Source organism: Egretta garzetta, unplaced genomic scaffold, assembly GCF_000687185.1.
Source record: "Egretta garzetta isolate BGI_Z169 unplaced genomic scaffold, ASM68718v1 scaffold287, whole genome shotgun sequence".
NCBI lineage: Eukaryota > Metazoa > Chordata > Aves > Pelecaniformes > Ardeidae > Egretta > Egretta garzetta.
In genome coordinates, this window is record NW_009260435.1 from 3,476,089 (window position 1) to 3,498,236 (window position 22,148).

Below are 22,148 nucleotides of genomic sequence, written 5' to 3' on the forward strand. Positions count from 1 at the left end.
GGAAAGGAAAGTAATGCCTTAAATTGTTGTGCAGCATAGCCCCATCCAAAACACACTTAGAGCTCTGGTATTTTTTCCACTTTTTTTATTCTTTATGGAGTAGATGTTAGGATCGTTGTGAGTGTGACAGACTGCAAGCTGACTGTTTGTGGTTCTTCTTTTGCAGCAGGTAAGTAGCATCAAAGCATAATTTTAATAATATTTTTAATTTACTTCAGCTTGTCTTTCAAATGTTATTACAGGGTATTTTGAGAGAATCCTGTGCCGTTGGCCTTCTGAAGTGCTGTCATGGCTGATTTTATGGCACAGTTTCTTTAAGGATCATTAGGAGTTCAGTTGGCTATCACAATATTGAACAAACACCCCATTTTTGGAACCTGTACCATAAACTCAGGCACATTTGTCTCCAGCTGACTCTCTACGAATGGCTGACTGCTAACTGGCAGAGTTGTAGTGGAGGTCCGATGGTGACTGGTGGTAATGGAGTCACAACGCAAGTACTGGAAAATAGGCACAACTGCATTGCTTTCCTTCTTACTGTGTGTCTTACCTGAAGATCTGATTGTTGGTTTTTGTACAGCATAGGTATCACTGAAATAGGACCGGGACATTAATCCTTGAGGTAGCAGCAGAGGATGCTGTACTTAAAAGCTTTTTCAGTAATATCAAACGTTCACAGAGTGTAAATAGAAAGAACTTGGAAAGAAATGGTACCCATAAATGCTAATTTCAGCTAAGATCATTCCTTATACATGTGATCTAACTGATAAAAAGCAAAAGTGATTCATCTGGGGAGCTGCTTTCTAAATGTAAATATGTGAGCAGGCAGTGATGGAAGCAGATGGGTGCTGGTGCAGTAAGTTGTGTACAGCCCAAATACTGTCCCTATCTTATTCACCTGGCTGAGGACAGATACAGCTGCGAGACGACTGCTCAAAGGCTGTGAAGTGAGTGCAGAGATACTTCACAGCCTGAGTGCTAAAATAACCTTCCTGAGCCTCCTAAATCTCCCCTCCTTCATCTGCGGCATGTCAGCCTCCTTGCAGTAGCTGTGCACACTCTGTCCCCACCCAGACACTTCAGTGGCCCCTGCTTGGGGGCGCAGCAGGACTTTGCGGTATCAGAAAGATCTGGTCATCAGCCTTGCTCATGTTTTTAGTGCCCACTCATGCTACCTTACAGAACTGTATCCACAAGAAAATGCATAGGTAGTAGTTTTGAAGTTTGCTATTATAACTGTAAAGAGGGTGTTTCACATAACTGTTCTTTCTTCTCTTTAAATATTTAAGCTATATTTGAGGTTAGCCCAGTACCAGGATGTTCTGTGGGACATGAAGAATGCAGATTCAATATCCTGCTCTGCCTTCTCTCCCTCCCTCTCCCTCTCTGGTCCAAGGAAGCAATGGTGTGCTGTTACAGATAGAAATTCTTATTGATAGATGTTGTTGGGTCAGGTGGTGCTTTCTTACCTGCACTTCTGCTTCGTTAGAAAATGTGAAAATGACAGAACGAGATGATGATCGACAGAACCTGGTAGTTGCTGAATTCGTGGTTTAGTTGCTCCATTGAAGACACGTGTCTGTATCACAAAAAGCAAGATTAGTCAGCCTGCCTAGGATCTGTGTTGGAAACTTCACTGGAGCAGAGCAATGTGTGTAGCGGTGGTGCAAGGTGCTTCCAATGCAGATACTGAAAAGGTCATTTAGAGCCTTTCTGGTCAAGGAAAAGCTCCTTACTGATTCTGGTCAACAGGAATATTCTGAGCCCTCTGAGCATCCAGTCATTTCTGTATGCAGCTGAGGTCTTTGAAGTTACAGATCATTTTAGAAAGTGTTTCTTGTTTCCACTGCTTTTGCATTTCCTTTGCTTCTAGTTGTTACAAAAGGAAAGATACCCTCACCTAATTTGTCCTTTTGTAATATTTTCTCATATCACCTGCTGTGTTTTCTTTCAATTATAAAAAAAGAACATATGTAGACTCAACCTCTGTAGTCTCTTTTGATGTTGACACTTCTTTTTTTTTTTTTTTTTTTTTTTTTTTTTCAAGATGGAAACATAGTAGATGAGGTAAAGACCAGGTTTTGATGTACCTTATTTTCAGCGTTACTGTTCACTGTATCTTAATATTTTAGTTTTTCCTACAGACTAAATGTATTTCTGTAATGAAGTTCAGGTGATTTACATGATGGGTTTGAATCAGCTCTCAGGTATATAAAACTTGTTGAATTACTTTATGTGCTTTATTTTTTATTTGCCTGCCTTCTACGCATTGTTTAACTTCTAGAATAGTGACAATCTTAGTCTTCTGTAGTAGTGACTGTCCTGCAACATCTTCTGGGTGATTAATAATGTGAAAACACAGAAACCGTCCAAATCATGGGGGGATTTATAAAGGTTTGAACATGGGAAGGGTAAGAGCATTGTCCTGAGTTATTTGCCTGTCTATCCTGATATCCTAGATAGCCAAAAACCTCCATTATTTTACGTGCATACCCAAAAGATACCATAGAAAAGCAGTTTCCATTTGCGCAAGCTGTGTTGGTTTGTCTCGAGCATTTCATACTTATTTCTGCTTTGCTACCGTACAGTCTCCTGTAATAACATCTGAGTGAAATAAGAAGTAGTGTGTTTTGTTAACTGCTCAACCACTTCATTCTTAAATTCCTGCAGAACTATTTGATTAAGATCATCTGGACCTGGTAACTTACTTTGCTACTTAGGTAGGCAGTTTGTTCCAGTGCCTGCAGCCCATCACAGAGGCAGTGAGAGGCTCCAGGGAGTTCTCCCATCTCTGCTGGCTGCTGCTGCAAGAAAGAAAGATGGGTGTAGGCTACGGACCTGAGACAGAGCTTGTGTGGAGCCCCTAACGTGCCCCCAGGCTTCCAACTTCAAAGCACTGGTACCGTGAACCCATTTGAGGCACAAAGACATGGAGAAAGATGTTTAAAGATACAGCTGCACTGCAATTAAAGAGAGCATGAGGCGATGCCCAGATTATTGAAAGTATTTTCTGGAAATGTTGTGGTTTCTTGACACATTAGGCATCGGGGTTTTTTCCTTTTTAGCACTTTACTGGTTTTTTAACATGTGGCTTATTAGAAGTACTTACTGCATCCTGGGCAAGTGTTCTCACTGAGTGCTGGTCTCCTCCTCAGACGGTTTAATGTTTCTTTGACAGATCTTGGAACATATTTGACAATACACGTCAGGACCCCACAGGACTAACAGCAGTTCTTCAGTCTACGGATCTGGTTGGAGTCTTGCATATGCTGTACTGTGTTCTTTTCCACGGGACAATTTCTGATCCAAACACAGCAAGTCCTAAAGACAGCTATGCAGCGAACACAATCCAGGTTGCCATTCAGAGTTTACGTTTCTTCAACAGTTTTGCTGTTCTTGATCTGCCTGCCTTCCAGGTAAAAGAAGTTTTAAAACTTTTGCTTAGTGTGAAAATTATTGCATATACTTTTGGACTAAGTTTTGTATTTAAGATCTTAGTTATTGAAGGAACTTTCACAATTAAATGTTTTGAGGTTTTCCTTGCTCAAAATTGCTAATTATTGTTACTTCTATTGTATAGCTATGGCAAATGAATTTTAAGCAAAAAGTGAAAATTTGGACTATGCAAAATGCTGAATCCCATCCATTACTACTTCTATTCAAAACCCCTCACTTTTAGCATAGTACTTTCTATATTTAATAAGCCCCCCAAAATTTAAAAAAAAAAAAATCTTGGTCAAAAGCACAAAACAACTGTTTTTCTAATGTGCAAGGACTTGCTCATAATTATAATCACAATTCACATTTTTCAATGCTCTCAGTGGCCACTGCATTAAAATTCTACAACTGAAACTGAAAACCTCTGGATACCAAATTTTTTTTATCCAAGTAAAGTTTTATTGACCAAAAATCAGAAATTTAACTTTTCATAATTTTCATTCAAAAAAAACCCTCAAAGGATCACATTTTGAGTCTTGAGAAGGTAAGTCTTGTCTTACCTTCTTCTGTGAACACATTTCTAGTGTAAATACATTTTGCCATACAAAGGAAATACAAATTACTAGTGTATTTCTCAGATAAATTGGCAAAGCTGTTATGTTGTTAACATAAAACACCTGTCAAAAAGCATTGCTTTGCAAAACATGTTTAGCAGCATCAATCTTCTACAATTCATCAGAATAGGTTTCTGTTTCATTTAATATGCAATTTGTATATAAGTTGTACCACACGCTCCGTCTGAAATGCATTAAGTTCAGCAAGAGCTTTGTGTGAGTAGAGAATTTAGTATAAGGTATAACTCTCCTTCAGTTCATGTTTCTTGACTTTGATTTTTTAGTACATTTAGTATCTCTGATAACAGCAACAAGCAATTCGCATGTAGCAACATTCATCTGTATAGATGCAGTTGCAGGATCCAGTCCAGTTGGGGGCTTTTTTTACAGGGCACAGAAACAGTATATTTATTGGAGTTTCATGTAAAACAGCTCTTACACACACTGTTAACTGCCCTTTCTTTCTGTAAATCAAGATGTATCAAATTTCTCTTCTACAGCTTGTTCAGTAGCTCTTGGTTGGAGAGTGGATGTTTATTTGTTGCTGGAGATAGAACAGGTATATATCAGACAATAAGGCTTGAATTTGGACAGTTACAGCTTATAGGAGGGCTATATAGCAAAGTGCAGTGCTTGAAGGGCTGGCCCACTGATACCTTGAAAACCACTATTAATTCTTAAAATGTAAGCTTCCACTTACACTGACTGCATTTATCCCTCTGCCAACTACCATTCTATCTGAGCATTTATAACAAACTGTCGGCATTAATTCCCAAATCCTGTGATCTGCCTTAGTTTGTTTTGCATAAAATGGTGCGAGATAGTAATTATTGCATAAAGGGTGGTAGAAAACCAACCAGTGTGAATCATTTCATTGAGTTCATCGATGCAGGGCTGAGCTTGGGACGTATCTGCTTAGCTGTCTTACTGAACCGTAGGTGTAATATTGTTTGGGATGGACAGACACACTTGTGTAGTCTCAGCAGCTATCCCTTTCAGTGCATTAATGTGATTTGTTTCTGTAATGTTGAACAATCAACATACACCTGAGGCAGTTTGCTGGCCATTCTGACCTTGTGGACAGTAGCAGGCTAGCAGATAGCAGAAGGAAAAAGCGTAGTTTGTGTGCTGTCTGATTATTATCTCTAAGGAATAGTTTTATCACTTAATAGTAGGGCTATAGAAGAGGGGGTTTTGATTAACAGAAGAGGTCTGGTATTCTAGAGTTTGTATTAGCCCAGATGGCTCGTGGGTATATATTTCATTTAATTTGACAGTCTAAACAATTGAAAGATGGTAGTGAGAAACAACACAGGATCCTGAGCTGATATTAATTCTGGCTAAAAAGGAAGCATAGTTTCCTTGAAAAATTAGTTTAACTTTTATACACAAACTCAGGTGCCCTTTGACCTGTTGTTATCAGGGAAGGTTAAACCCAGAGTGCCAGGTCACAGCATGCGTGGACAGCACTAATTAAATAAGGATGGACCTAAGAACATGGCATTTACACGATGTAAAGCAGTAAATGGTGGCTGTATTGTGCATTAAATTTTGAAAATACACTACCTTACCAGAACGCTTGAGGTTCAAGATGGAACCACTGCTGAGTCTGTTTTCATTGTCAAGGATTCCACTTTTGCTGGGTAGATTTGGAGTATGCTAAAGCTAAACTAAACTATACTACAGACTGGGATTTATGTATATGTACTTAACACAGGCCACAAGGTATAAAATCAAGAAAACTCTCCAATGAAAGAGATTTTCTCACAGGCCTGCATTGCTGTTTCATTAGAGTTAGTAGACTGTCATGCTCACTCCTTGTGCTTTAGTTCCCCTTTGACCTTGTGTCGTTCTGTCTGTTTGACATGTTTATTAAATAGAGGCTGTAGGCTGCGCAGATAAAATCTAATTCTGAATCTCCATGTTACAGCAATTTGCCTTCTTTTAAAAAGCATCCCAAGAAGCTTTGCAGCTGAGTCTTTTCTCCTTTTGGATGTTTCTTTTTTTTAATGTTTGAAAAGTCAGTATTTGTTATTAATCATTGTATTCCATTCAGAGCCCAAATTATTAATGAGAAATGCATTTTGCTTTTTTGCAGAAATGAAGATGGTTTGGTTTCTTTTGCTTATTTGCTGAGAAATATTATTAGCATTAAGTTTTCCTGGAACATGTAATGTATATCAAATGAAATGGTTAACCTAATGGTACACTGAATGTCAACTAAGCAGAATCCAATTTTTCCTTTGTCCCTCTATAATTTGAATTTATTCTTACAGTTCAGTTGTAAATTATAAGTTACTGAAAGAAGAGAGCTGATTCTGTCCTCCTCCAAAGTCATCGCAACAAAGAACATAGTCTATACTTTACAAAAAAAATAAAAGGTGCAATTGATGCATATGTAATTCACACAATTTCTACAACATACTGCTAGACTGTAATTTCTGTTTCTTGGCCTTTTTTTTCAGTCTATTGTGGGTGCTGAAGGACTGTCCCTTGCATTCCGGCATATTATCAGCTCTCTGCTGTGGTACTGTTCCCAGCATACCTGTGAAGTATTGCTACACGAAGTCATTATTTGTGTGGGCTATTTTACTGTAAACAACACAGATAATCAGGTAAGGCAAATGGAAAATGGGATCAGAAGTTACCAAGTGCACATTTAGTCATGGATTTCTCAAGAAAACTAATCCCCTCAATGTTGTTTTTGAAGCATGTGGGATTCCAATGAGCACAAATATATGTGTTCACAAAATAGAAGCTGAAGTTGCATCTTAGCACAAAAACATTAATATTATGTGGCCGTAAGGAAACTCCATGTTCTTAGGCAGACAATGGTGCTGCCGTCGCATTGATTTTAACTAGCCTTACTCTCTGCCAAGATACACTTAGCAACTGAAAATGTTTAATTCCAAGTTAACTTCATGTCAACTTGATCAGATGGCTGTGGTACCCAGGCTAAACCCTTTTAAAGCCAACTAAGCTAGTCCGCTGTGAAAGCATGTCCTCAGATGCATATGGAGCCATCTCCCTGGTAGCCAGAGCACTCATTTAAGTTTAAGCCATTCTTCTCCTTGCATCTTTTTAGTAGTAAAAGAAAGCCTCAGTGGAAATCCCCCTCTACCTTCCTTGATCGTTGTCCACTTTTGCCAGTGGACTCTGTGACCGCTCGTACTAATAAGAATAGCTTTTAAAATAACCCAGACACAGAACTTCAAAACTATTGCCAATACTTTAGTCTTAGAAGTCTCCCAGTTTCCTCAGCCTATATGCAGCCTTTCGGGCTGTATTGGGCAGGACAGAAGTTGGAACTCGCTCTTTATATCTGAGTATGTGAACCTAATTCTGGATAAGTAGAAACTATGTTAACGATGCCTACATCTTTGGTATGATTCAGGTGAATGCTGTATTTTGTGAAGTTACACGTTTTGTGTAGTATCTTCTCCATATTTGTAATGCTTGGTTCCCGGTTTTGTTCAGCTTCTGGGGTGGGGGTTCAGGCTGAGCAGCTTAGTCCCCTCAGTTAACCTGAAGAGCAGAAGTGTTACAACTTGTCAGCAAAGGTTTAGAGAAAAGCTGTCCGATAATGTTCTTACAGTTGTTGACTATAACTGGAACACTATTAACATCTTAAAGCTGACAATATTGTCAGAAATATTGTATAATTATTTAATGTAATTATATAGTTATGTTTCTGTGGCTCTGGCCACAGCTGGAAGGAGGATCCCTGCAGCCTTCCTACCATATGCAATCAAATCCCACTCTGGAGTCTGGAACTGACTGTGGGCAACACTTTTTAATATGGTCGTTTTGAAAATGTGTGTGATACTGCTGCCATTTTCTGATTCCCACTGCTACACAACGGGTCGTGCTGGCATCCAGAAGTGCCAGCAAACAATGTTGTCTTTTCTCTGCAGTTCAAAAATTTCTTTTCTGGCACACAAGTATAAACAGATGTGATTCATTGCACAGAGGACTTGCAACTATAAACGTGCCAGCAATAGCGCAGAAGAGGGATTTCCTACCAGCGATGTCAGTTATAGTAGTCTGTAGTGCCTGTCGCTGTTTAGCGCTCATGCCCTGGGGCGAAGGTCCGACCATGGCGAGCAGGCTCCATGCCATGGCAGCAGCTGGCTATGGTGGCTGCCGGCAGGCAGTCAAGAGACTAAGTATGTGCAAAATGTGTTTTTTCTGTGGGCACGCTTCCCAGCTGGTGATTTTGCAGTGTCTTGGAGTCTTCAGCATGGGCGCTTGGGGGTGAGGTCATGTGCCATCACTAATCTACCCCCGGACCGAGTTAATTTTCAAGACGAAAAGGTAGCTTCTTGCAGCTCAGAGAGGGCAGTTTAGGTCTTTGGTTAAACAACTGTGGTGTGTTAGTACTTCTCCTACACTAAAAGCAGTCTTTTACGGTAGTTTGCTTTGGTGGTACTATCTCAAGAGATGTCATGACGTGCTTAACCTTTTAGTTAGTTTCCAATTTCTATTTGATAACTGAGGAAGTGGCATTTTGGGTTGAGAGGGTTTTTTTGTTTAAAAAAACATTTTGAAAAACTGAAGCATTGCTTACTCAGGTACTTGCAAAATGCAGGGAATGGGGTTTTTTTAGTAAAAGGAAGTATTTTTCCTTTCAGTACTAGGCAGGCAGTGAGACTTGCTTATGGTTGTTATTTTCGGGTGCTGCTAGTGTCGTGACTTCCAATAAAGATACGGTGCCTTTCATGAAAAGGGAAGTGCTTTCTATTCATTCAGTTAAGGTTTAATTTTTTATTATGTTAGGAGCGTCCAATTTTTATTTTCGTTGTTGACCATCTGCGGAGTCCTACTAAAAATAAAAAATTGGTCTCACAGTGAAAGCTTTCAGATAGTAGGCTTGAACTCCTGGAAAGAACTGCATAATAAAAATAGATACACCAGACGTGAGCCATGAAAACAAATTTCCATAGAGCCTGATAGCTCTTTTTATTTAGCTTTAAGGAGTGAATAACTGACACATTTCAAAGCAGATTCACATTATTCTTGCAGGCAAATGTACATTTGTTTTGAAATGTTTGTAGTTTAAATAAGTCTTTTCCTCTGTAAGTTTGTATTCCTTATTACAAACCTTTGTATGTTTTCATTCCTTTCAACTCTCAGAAAAAAGAACAAGTAGTTGTTTTCAGTGTGCCTTTTGTGATTCCTTTGTCTACCCACATTAGCAGATAAATATCCAAAACGGCATACTGGAGTTAAAAAAAAAAAAGGCATTAATTATTCAAAAAAATTGCAGTTTCCCAGTTGGGAGAATAGATAGATTTCTAAAAAGGAAATTTTACAGCCTGTCAACCTCAACATTGACCTTCTGTAGTAGTGCTGTGATTTAAGTAAGTGAATTATTACCACTATGCAGTCAAAATAATAAAAGGGCAATTTCCTAAATATTGCACATTCATAGAAGAAAATCTTCCAAGAGCATCATATGCCAATCATTTGACGTAATATAGGTTTGTCTGGTTTTATTACACTATCTGTAAAAGTCTTTATAGTTAGTTGAGTGGCAAATTAAAAAGGAAAGTTCTTTCTCATGTAGCTTTGAGATTTGTATTTCCCTGCAGTTTCCAAGAGCCCCAAATCAGAGGAGGGCCCCATGGTGGGTCCTACACACACACAGATACCATGGCTGGGGTCCCAGTTAGCGTTTTCACCATGGTTGGCTTTTGGTCCAGGCCCAAGTGATTCTGTCGAGGAGTGATGAGGACAATGGATTCCTAAGGAGAGCATTCCTAAGTGTTTTGATAGTGCTTGCTCTGTTTATTTTAAAAAGACTATGATTTTGCTGACTCTGCCCACACATAATATATTAGTAATATTCCTTTCCTTTTTTCATATTTTGTTTTAACATTCATAAAGCTTTTTCAGGGCAGCTGCTGTCACTGAAGAAATAAATCAGTTATGAAACTGAAAATTTCAAAAAGCAAAGAGTGTTTCTTTAATATTTTAATGCTTTAACATCATTAGTCAAGCCTGAACTGCACTGTCTGTTTTGTATCGGCACGTGAATTTTTGTTTACTATAGCATTAGCCTACGTTTCATGAGACAGGATTCTGTAATTGTGCCGTAGCAGAGCTCGGCATCTGCTTTGCATGAAGTATGATCAAGGAAACTGATTCTCTGTTTTGGCCACCATTTAATCTATTAACATATGAAAACAGGTCCCATGATACTAAGGATAGGCATGTAAAACTAAACTGCGTAATAAAAATAATGTCCAATCTTTCAATAAGCCAATCATACTATATCAGACTATAGGATTACAGTTTCTAATTAAAATTCTTGTTAATTAAAAATATCCTTCTATTTCATTACATTTTTATATCCTTTCATTGTTTGATTTAATTATTGTAATGAATATAATTAGCATGTGCTATCAACTCACTTCATTTGCATATTATATTGGATAATTGAATGTGGTCCTGTAATTAAATTAACATGAATGACAGATGATTTGGCTTCTTTCACGTTGCTGTATTGGGAATGAAAATCTTTCCATATTCATTGCACTTAGTGAATATTTTTCATATGAAGGTCATCACAAATCAGATCCTCAGGATTTTGCTATACAGGCTCCACAAGAACTTGCCTTGTTTTTTTGCCTTGCTATGCACTTATTTAAATAAAAGCAGCTTTTGTTCTTTCAGTCTTTGACACACACTGTATTTAGAGTGCCCTAGAAGAATCTCACCAACTTTTGGGATATGTAGGATACAGATCGCGAAACTGAACCTCTGTGAAAGAGCTAGGGAAGTGCATGCAGCTTCTGAAAAACCAGTTATAAAATTAGGGTCTGTAGACAGAAATAAGAACTTCTCGTCAAGTAACCAATGCAACTGGAAAAAATTGGATACACAAACTGTTCCCATTCCATCCCCAGAAGTTTGTCTTCCAATTGCACAAGTCTAACTTAGTTCTCTGTCATCCCAACCCTTTTATCCCTAGACAGTCATGTCCATAAGAAGGGTACATTATTCTTATTGTAAACTTACAAGTAATTGAAATGTTAATATCTAATAACCCATATGTTGAAAATAGAAGCACATGGAATTACATTTAATAGTAGCATTCACTTAATAGAAATTTACCCTTGTTACACAGGTGTGGAAAATTTATTGCAAAACATGTTTCAGGCATACCAGCTTGCTCCAGTTAAAGAAATGAGGAACGGTAAGATTACAGGATATTTTGGAAGAGGAATTTCTCTTGTCTTAAAATATAAAACATCACAGAGCAGAATCACAGGTATAAATATAATGTTCAAAGAAATGAAGGTATTGTATGGTAGGCACAGTTGTGAAAGGTTAATGAAATTTATTACTCATTTCCATCAGAAAGAAAACACAGTAGATAGTCCCCAAGAATTTTTTTTTTCCTTTTTTAATGATTGGTTTATAGTTATATTTTCTTTTTAGCATTTTTTTCATGCGGCATGTCTGTCTCCTGTCACATAATAGCAGTACACATCATTGCACAGTAAGTGTATGTCACATACATGCAAATGCATATGACATACATCCTAACTATGGTTACAAGTACTCCTAGGTTGTAGGGGACACTTACAAAGTGACTTTAGATTAAATGATGCCTTCTGTATGGAAATTACCTTGTGCTTTTGACAGTGTTACTGCGTATTGAGTTTCAGTACGTGGCCAGTTTCCTCTAGCGTTAGCGTGAAGAAAGAAAAATACTTTTAAAATGAAAAATTGTGAAAATCAGAAGTTGACAGGAAAACTTGGAAGAATGGTTATATAAAAATGTTATGTAGACTCTATATGGGTTGTTTACTAGAAGCCATTGTTAAACTTCCATTATTTATGTTGCTTTTGGGGCTATGGAGTGGCTGGAACATTTTTGATCTGGCAGGTGGAGTTTTTGAAAATTCAACACAACAGTAAAGATGCAGGAATTCGTAGTTACCATATAGTTAATGTCCATATTTGTAAGTAAATAGTATTTGAAATTACTTAATTCCGATTTTGGTAGTTTCTTTTCAGGGGAAGGATTTTTAGGAGTATGGATTTCGTCTTGAGGTTGTGGGTTTAGTTCTTTAAACCTTTCAAAAAACAAAAAAACCAAAACCCACATCCTTTTAAAGCTTTATAGTCTGAATGAAAAATATGCCTGGTAAATTCTGTGGAATAGCTGATTTCGGCAAGTGAGTGATGCATGTGAAGTTGTAGTCTCGACTGCCATTTAGGAGCACTTCAGCTTGTGAACAAAAAATCCCTGAAGGATTAAACTCCCCCGGTTAAAATGGAGTAGATTAAAACAGACCTGTAGTGTATGCTTTTTCTCTATCAGCCTTACATACTCGGACCACATAAATTCACTTAAGTGATCCAATATCTTCACAAAAGATGGCATTCCTATCTAGGCAGTCGGTGAAAAGTGGGGATGGCTCTTAGGTAATTTGTCAGGCACCTTTGTTGTTATTTGAGCTTACTGATCTACTTTTTATTTTTTGAGAATGATCTATGACAGAGTAAATAAAATCCAACAGGAGCATGTGGGACTGTGTATTTCACATGTCACATTTCAATTGTATTTCTAACATTCAAAAATGGATCTCATAATTTTTTTTCTTTTTTTTTTTTTTCTGAGAAGATATGGGGAAGGTAATTTAATATGAGCAAAGACTTGACATGGAATCAAGTGTATTTAGTTTCAGTTGATGATGGCTGGCTGATTCCTGTAGGAGAGGAAGAGAGAGTATATAGGAATTAAAATGATAAATGAATGCACTTGGATTTATCTTACTGTCTTATTTTTAAACTGTAAACACACAAGAATAAACTTAGCTCCCAATGTCATAAAAGTCAGCACTGTCAACAACCTTAAAATACAGTCCGTAAGTAAAGCTTAGTGATGAAGAGAGTGAGCAATCGGCTAATGCCACCTCCGGAGAGCAGCGTTCTAACTTATTCCTGGGTCAGAAATAAAAAGAGTTTGGTGGTCTCAGCTTAATCCCCAGTGGAACTTTGTCCACATCGAAAAAACACCACAGACTTTGTCATAATCCTGCTTAATAAGCAGTTTCTTCTCAGACGAGACCTGAGCCTGGAATATTACGGGTTTGGCCGGTGGAGAACCGTTGGCGGAGATGGATGCAGAAGCTTGCGCAACGTCTGCCTTCGCTCTGCCTCATTCCCACCCAGCCTGTCGGTCTCTCCTTTTCATGAGAATTAAATTGCACATAGAAATTTAAAACAAAGTCTAATGCCTGCAAATATTTAATCAGGCCTTGTGAGCTATTGTCTGCCTCGTTTCATGTGTGAGGGAACTCCCTGTACTTCTCCCATAAACTATAAGTTTTCCAAGTCTCTGCAGACCCACAGTGACTGTCCCCAACATTGCTGGCCCCACGCAGAGAGGACGCCGGCCTGCTCTGTGTTCATAGCTTTGGGCTCAGCCAGTTGACAGTTGTTCCAAGTGTTGGATGCTGCAATACGGGTGGGAGCCAGCAAGAGGCCCAAAAAAAGTCTCCCAAACCCATTTTGTCTTGTTTAGCTCCAGTAACACTTGATTGAAGTGATCCTGAAACATAAAATGAAATGTGTTAAATCTTGTAGAGTGAGTACCACGGAAAATCTTGCTTGTCTTCCTCCTCCTTTAGTGATGGGTAAATCGTAGCACATTTTTCATGGCAGAGAAGTATATTTTCTTGCTATCTTTTTGAAGCTTTTCCTCAGCCAGCTCTGTAACATACCCGATGGCTCAATGTTTCACAGTATTTTTAGTTGATGATCAGATATTTTCACAAACCTTTTATTCTTTATTGTGGAAGACAGAAAACAAAATGTACTAGTAATAAGAATTCTCACTTGCAAGTAGGGTTTTGGAGACTGACAGAAAATGCTTTCTTTTGAAGAGAGAGACAAAAAGATTTTCTGTGGTTTAGACTGTAATATTTTAATTATTTACACCTTCTGGGGATTTTGACCCAAACTAGCTGTTTTCAAGGACGATGGCAGAAACCTCCATCAGTAGTCTGTTTGAACTTCTCTTTACTGAGGTCCTGTTTCTTCTCTAGCCTTTAAATCAAGAATTCTTCATTCACATCAATTGACTTTCACCTGTGTAAATGAGTAGAGAATCATGCCCAAAGCAGCAGCTTAAATTTACAAGTGGTATGTCATCAAAGTTGAAGATGTTCTCTAAATGTGAAGATGATTCTTCAAAAATAGCACAGGGCTGTAAGGCCTAATTCTAGTGATTTCAGTGTTCAGAATAATACCTAGAGATTTGAGGCATGGCATGATGGGGTTTTTTATTGAGGCTTACAGAATGTATGTATTTCTCAATACATTTCATGTACAATAATAATCTCCTGATTAAAAAATATTAGGCTAATATTTAAACATACAAATCTCCTGTTACGTTATTTTGGAAACAATGAAGCTTACCATTTTCTAGAAAGCAGTTATACCCTTCAATTTAACAACGTACTTAAGTATATGATCAACATTAAGCATGAGAGCAACCTCACATGTTTAAATGTTTATTTTTATGTTAATATTATGTTAATGTGTTAAACGCTAAAATGCTAAAATAATTTTTAAAGTTAGACTTTTCCTTAATACCTTTTCTAGTTCAGGTGTTACATCGCTATTTCATCCTGTAGCCTGGGTGTGTGTTAAATTCATAGATAGCATCAATGCATATTCGAATTGTTCCTGTTCTACTCTCATCACATTGTAATGGAGCACGTCTCTTACAGTATCTGTTTAATACTACTTATTTATTTATTGCTGAATTTAATCTGCATATACTGCATTTGCTATCTTATAACTAAGGTGACTTGTTGCCATTTTGGGTGACATTTTTTCAAGAGCTTTGTATAAAGAACTTTATCTAGATTTCCCACTAACATCACTTCTGATAAACATTTTTACATCTTTACTGCATCACGGTGCTGGTATTTGCCATTGTCCTATCCTAAACACTTAAATGGCTTAGGATGATTACACAAAACCTGCTCAGATAATTTTTTATTTGTTACTTATACACAGAGCACCACTGAATCTATGTGCTTAAACCCCAGAGCTAGCTCGAAAAGGACAATGCTCGTAGTGTGGTTTACAGGAAGACTAATGTTATTTCCGAACTCTGTTATCTCCTCTCTAAAAGCTTACATGTGATGTTAAGAAAATAAACACTGTAATTTTTCAAATAGACAAAATTCTTATTTTTAAATTTGAATGTAGCATTCTGGAACATTGTTTTTGCATGAAAATGGCACTCTGATTCCCGATAACTGTTAGGAGGAATTTAGAACATTCTTTGCTCAGAGCCTTGCCAATAGCGGAGTTTGTAAAATGGAAAGAAAAGAGCTTGACCTTAAAACAGAAGAAGAGCCTAAGTGGTGACATATTCTGCTGATTAAATACTAGCAGTATGGGATCTGTTTATATAGAAGCAAAGAAATAATGCAGATCTAACTTTGAAGAGAAACTCTGGACTACTAATAGAAAGACTTATTTCTTTTACAAAGTTATAAATAACCTGACATCAAACAAAAGGATTTAACTGTTTGATGGAATGCTCCATAGTTACAGAGATTAGATGCACAACATTTCAGTTCCTGTTCAATAAAGCTATTCGTTGTTTGTACAAATTAGAATTGACATTTATATAAATGATAAATAAATAGGAAAGAAACATTAATAGTTCCCATACCGACAGTACAATTTTAAGATCCAAATGTTTATAATGGCCATGTTCAAGTTTGGAACCATAGGTCATATGAGACAGTGGAAAAGGCAAGGAGTGCCCCTTAGAGAACCATTTGCTTTTTAGTCTGAGCTGTTCTAAGAAAATTGCATCTGAATGTGAAATACCTTATAGCAGAAGGGCACAGACAAGTAGAAGAGCTTTGTTTCATAAAAACAGAAGGAAATTCTATTGAGAAGGATGTTTTTCTAGGAAGTTAATTCAGCTCACAGTGACAATCACTGTAATTTGGTTCTAAGTACCTATGGCATACACCATTTCATTAGCAGTTTTTTCTCTCCAAGAGCTGAGGAAGGTTTTGCTTCAGGAAGTTTTAAACTTTACAAAGCTAAGGATTCAACCCTGCTTTCCTGTATCCGCTTCACCTTAGTATAGTTTTGTCCTATTTTTCATTTGATAAAGAGACACAGCTTCTAATACTTGGTCAAAATTACTAAAAAACACCAGCCTGATTGTCGAGTACTAAGAACACAATGATGTCATGCAGAGTTAGTCACGCGAGAGTGGTGCAGTTAAATGACTTGTAAGGTTTTGTTGAAATCTTGACATTTGGAGTGGGGGGGGGTTCTCTCCTTGGCAATTTTTCTCCTTTCTCTGCTATCTTTAAGCAGCAAGAAGCAATTTTTCCTTTCTTCTGTGGATGAAAGAAACTGGTAGGCTACAGAAAGCACCTGTAAGTCACATTCTTTTCCTGCTGCAGTGTTTCCAAGCAAGCCATCCCTCTGCTACTGGGGAGACCTGGCAGCATACGTGCAGTTCCAGGTGCTCGGATGACAGCTGAGAGTTGCTGGACATCATCTCTACTTATTATTTGGGCATCCCACTACCCCTGTAGGTCTAATTTATGGTGGCGGTGCCCTAGCAGTGCCAGTGATGCCAGCAATGCATTTGCTTCCAAAATTTCTGCATTTTTATGATGTGTATTTTAACAGCACAAACCATGACATAACGTTAAGATATAGACAAAAGAATAGAAATAATAAGCAATAGGATCAAGTTAACATCTAAAGACACTCATTTTTTAAATTTTCTGGTATTTCTGTGTAGTTGATTTCTGGAAGGCAATGTGAGCTGGCAGGCAGAGTAACCAAGTGGCTATTAGGAGAGATGCAGGAGAGTATCCAGGCTGCTGTGAGCTTTTCTGTTACTTGTGGTGTGGAAAGCACACCTGTATGCCTTTGTGTACAGAAGTGATACTGTTGACTGCCGTGAAGCGTCAACTTAACAAAAAGTAAGCTTTTGCAAAATCATTGGCCTGATGGCAATGGCAAATTTGTCATAAAGGGAATCATGGGGCAGCACAACATAATGAAAATGAGAACTCAAATTAAGTCACAGGATCTGGTATGAAAAGTACCCACATACAGTCTTTCTATTTAACAGCACTTAAATCATGTCTTCCAGTTATGTTTGTGAAAAGTCTTTGGCAAGTCTCCTAAAAATGAAACAAAAATGGTGGAAGTATACATCCATGTTCCTGAGTTAGCCTGGGGCTAAGGGCTCTCGTGTATACCCTGTAGGTCTCCAAGGGCCAGTACCAGCTGTGTCCCCCAGCCCTGGACTTTAAGGACCCTGGAACAATGGATTATTGTTGGTGGTACTGCTTGCCACACTGAAATGGATGTGGCCAATGTCTCATAGCAAATGCACCATCTTGTTTAGAGAATTCCTTTGGTAGAGAGGGAAGCTGCTTTGACCAGTTAAAAACATTCCTTGCTCTGGGCTTAGGCTTGGACTTGATCACCTGTCCACTGTTTTACTATTTCCTAGAATCATAGAATCATTTAGGTTGGAAAAGACCTTAAACATCATCGAGTTCAACTGTGTTTGGAGGAGAAGAGCTACTTGCCAGGCTTAAACCAACTCATTTTCAACCTGGAATACTGTGATGAGATTTTTTTAATTGCTATTGGGGGGAGAGGGGGGAAGCAACCTTTGAGAAAATAATTTAATAGAATTGTAAATATTATCATTTTAGATATGTGGTGAATGTCTTGTAGCTTTCTAAATGTATGGATAATCTTCAGTAAATGGTAATAATCGATTGATAATACTATGATTCTCTGGTCTAGTACAGTTTAGTTCATTGAGAACCTGGCTTTCTGAATCAGTTGAATACTTACTTCTCAGTTCTTTGTTTTGCTTTGGCATAGACAAAAAACTTGTTGCTGGCTTTCTATTCTTCCTGACCAGAAAATTAATTAGCCTCTTTGAAAGAGAATTCCAGTATTTTTATGGTATGTATGGACAGGAATAACTGACATAAATGGTGTCTTTCCAGAGCTGCAAATGTCCAAATGAAACAAGAAAACCTAAATCCATCAGTAGAACTAGGCTAAATATCGCTCTAAAAATGAGCACTTCCACTCTGCAGTAATCCTGGACTAACCTTGCAAGGTACACAAACAGTGAAAAAGTTCTTGGTCTGAGGCTGAACTGGGATTCTTTGTAATAGCATGTACTTGTAATAACATATCTGAAAATATTTAACATACATGCACAGAACCAATCTGTGATCATAATCTTCAAATCTCTGGAAGGTTGCAGGCAAAGTTTTAAATTCAATTAGTTTCTCTTTTTTTAAACACTTTACATACGTAAAATGTGTGCAGATGGAAACAGGAATTTAGATTGTCACAAAAAATGCTACTCCATAGTTAAAAAAAATGTAAATCTTCACAAGATGATCTGATTGAACTACTAGTTCTTGAAAAATTAGTAGCATGCATCTACCCTTGCCCATGCAAGCAAGGAAAGGAGTCGCCCTTTTATGATTCTCATTCCTGCAGGATCATCAGAAAATTATTTTTGGGCTCTTGGAGCTGCACAGAAAAATTAAATGAGCTGCAACATTCCCTTTGCTACCCAGAGGAAAATCGTACCCACATTATTTGGGTCCATATGGTTTATTAGTTCCCTTGCAAAGGCCTTCAGTCCTGGGAAGATCTCCTTTCAAGGTGCCGGGAAGCAGTGGCAGGAGAGGAAGGCTGCTGGAGCTGTCCTGGTGGGAATACAAGGACATTCTGTGGAGTCCAGGATGGAATATCCATCCTTCCGGCAGTTACGTCAGGTCTGTAGCCAGATACCCCACCTAAGTGACAGGGGAAGCCTTATCTCCCAGCAAAATGATGAGTTCCCCTCCCAACTTTATTACCGTTCCATACCACAAGGAGCTTTTAATTTTTTTGATTGATTGTCCCTTTTTTATTGCTCAAGTGCTGTGTGGCATATTGCTGGCTTTTGTCATTGTAGTCTGTTTTGAAAGACTGACTTTTATACTGCTTCCAGAGCTAGAAGAATTACAGCAAATGGCCAAGCGATATACTATACAGTGAATATTGGCCCAAGTAAACTTGAAGAAATGGATTCCATCTAGAGACTGTAGAAATCATGCATCATGTTTTCCTAAGTGATAAATTTCAGAAGTACCAATACAGTGGATCGGGATGGTTATATTGCACTTGAGAGTGCAGAGTGCACTTTCCAGAGTCACACAGGAGCATGAATTGCCTGGTAGGGCAGAAGAGAGTGCCTGACCCTCTGGCTATTGGGGATTAAGCAAATTAGTGGGACCTGCAGAAGTCTATAAACTGGTGGGAGTGACAGAAGATAACTAATAGGTAACCTTGAAAGGTGTTGCTCAGTAAAAAGTTCCCACAGGTCATCACATTAGTCATTGTGCTGGATAGTCAGCTAGTGTGGATTCACAGCCTATTCGTAACAGGAAAGCTGGAAATTCAGACAGAGACCAAGCAGGGAAAGTTCTATTCTTAAAGGTGACTTTCAGCAAAGGTTAAAAGTAAACAAAACTGGATACTAGAGTGGCATATATTGTGCAGCCTTGCTAACTGTCGGCTTATACGGTGTAGAGGTTGCTTCAGTTCAGCACAGTAAAGAATTTAAGATGCTCTAGCCTCTCGGTTTTAGCACACCATTACGTTGAGAGTAGACAGTGCCCTTGGGCAGTGCTTTCTGGTATGCTAACTCTGAACCACGTCACCACACTCTGTAACGGGGGCTCCGCCTCTGAAAGGGAGCAGGGTCTTGAGTTTGGCTGGTAGCACAAAGAAAAACTACATTAATTCATCACGAAATAGCATTTCAGAAACATACTTGCTGTGTCTCTTACCTGTGTGTAGTTTAGATCTAGAGAGGATTGTTCTCATGTTTACTTGCTCAGGCCAAAAACAAGCTAGGCTAAGCAGGTGCATCTTCTTTGGAATTGATTTAAGCTAAGCCCAGTCAAAACCAATAAAGTTGTATGAATATCTGTAAATTTTGAGAGTAAGCAAAATTTTTTAAATGAAAAATAGAAAACATTAATTTGAGTTGCCTGCTCTGGATAAAAAAACCAAAATGTAGCTTGTGCTAATTTGATAGAGGTCTCAATTCAGAAAAGGAAAACCACAAGCTAATATTAATGGAACCTAGGCACATATCTGAAGTTAAGCAGGTGCTTAAATGCTTGGCTGTGCAGAAATGCAGTGTTTTAATTAGGCTCTTGTTACATTTGACAGGCATATCTGACTTCCAGGCTAGAGAGAGCAACAAGAAAAGCTAATTCTGGGTACACGTGTCTGGATTTCCAGTATGTGGCAGGAGGAAAAGCAAGCTTTCTGCAGTGGATTTCAGTAAAGAGTTTGTGTCTCATATTAGAGCATTTTGTAAGATGAGTATTCCAGGCCTGCCAAACACCCTGAGATCATTCAGCCAAGTGACTGTTTAAAAAAAAAGAAAAAAAAAAGTCAAGAGAAGTCTTTTTCCACTGTAAAGAAGTCATAAACAAGGTGTCTATTTGTTTTCTTCGTTGTTCATCTGCGAAGTCAGGTGCTGGACTTCACTTTCTCTGCCATTTGACAGTGGAACATGGAATATGAGCTCTGCTAGAGGTTTATTTGTTCGGGGTTTTTTCCAGTAAGGGGTGACTCATGATTTATTTTTTTTTTTTTTCAGTGTACATAATATAGTGTATCAGGTCTAGGAGCTGCATTAGTACACTGAGCTGAAATCATTAAATTGATTCCACATGTGATAAATACCAGATTAAAACAATCAGCAGCCCTTATATATACCTTCGTATCTTTAATGTTGATAACATCATAGTAGTAAGAATGTTGAAAAGAAAAAGAGAATGAAATAATAATTCCATGAAAGCTATTTAGGTATCTGCACCGTTAGTTTGGCAAGACTTCACTAATTATCCACGGCATTTTTAGAACAGGTAAAAGAAGTGAAGTGTGAAATGAAAAATGAAAAGTCCCCAAAACTTCTTTTCCTCTGCCTGTTCATCAGGCGTACAGGGGCCATTAAAAAGAAATGAAGAGTTCTGTTGTTTTGTCCTGGATCAGAAATACCTATTATAGTTATTTTAGTACAGTTACAGTTGATTTTAAGTACCTCTCTGATTGTAGAATTTACCATAGAAAAATATAGATTAATATGATTATATAGATTAATATAGATTAATTGATTAATTTATATAGATTAATTGACCACTGGTCAATTTAAAATCCAAATACTAATCACAAGCTCAAAAGGCACCCTGTTGCTTTCAGGGTGGTAGCCGATAGTTAAGCTTAGCATCATCAAAGCACGCCAGTGATATTTTCCTCAAAACAATGTCTGAATGTATGCTTAATTGTCACGTATTTGGCTGTCTCGTAAAAATTCCTCTTGTCTTTAAGGGCATTAAGACATTTCTACCAGTATTTTGAAAGGTTTTCTGTGTCTTTTTGGCTGGTGAACTGAAAAAAATGCCAACTGTCACTTTGTTGATCTTGTTTTGAAACTGAACTGCATTATCAACTGAGAGTGTGCTCTGAAGGTATTGTTAAAAGTGCTTTGAAAACTTGTAAATCCCTGTAATTTATGTTCCTGTGGTCTCAACTGCTTCTTTCTGTCCTTCTGGTTTTAATTTGAATGCAGTCTTGTCTGGGTGTGTACCTGTAAAATTGTGTTTTTCCAAGTACAATTTACAGTCGTGACCCTAAGTTTTACAGTGTTCTGACCTTATAGGAGCTTCCTCCTATGCTGAAAAGCCAACTTTGGGTCAAACAGCTCTTTCATATTATAATTGTCTAATCAAGCTTACTTGGAACAGATCCGATTTTGGCATTTTTTAGTTTATCACAAAGACTTTATAAAAATATCAAGTAAATTGGAAAGGTTCCTTTGCAGGAGACCAGTAATAGCATTGCCTTATTTCTTCAGATGTACACAGTTGTAAACTTAGCCTGCTTCATGACAACAGTCCCATTTATCTAAACAATTCTCCTTTTAGAGTCAATGGCACTGATAGAAACCGAGATAAGAAATGCAGATGGGAGGATCTTTCT

The 22,148-nt window shown here is 37.9% G+C and overlaps 1 protein-coding gene across 2 annotated transcripts in view; it reads left to right on the forward strand.

Annotated features, from left to right (window-relative positions):
- SCAPER (S-phase cyclin A associated protein in the ER) overlaps positions 1-22,148 on the forward strand; it is a 161,919-nt gene that overhangs the window by 134,303 nt on the left and 5,468 nt on the right. For both annotated transcript variants that reach the window (XM_035899552.1, XM_009643932.2), the window contains exons 27-28: positions 3,179-3,416; positions 6,518-6,667. In XM_035899552.1, the coding sequence (XP_035755445.1) occupies positions 3,179-3,416; positions 6,518-6,667 (388 nt within the window). The remainder of the gene's footprint in view (positions 1-3,178; positions 3,417-6,517; positions 6,668-22,148) is intronic.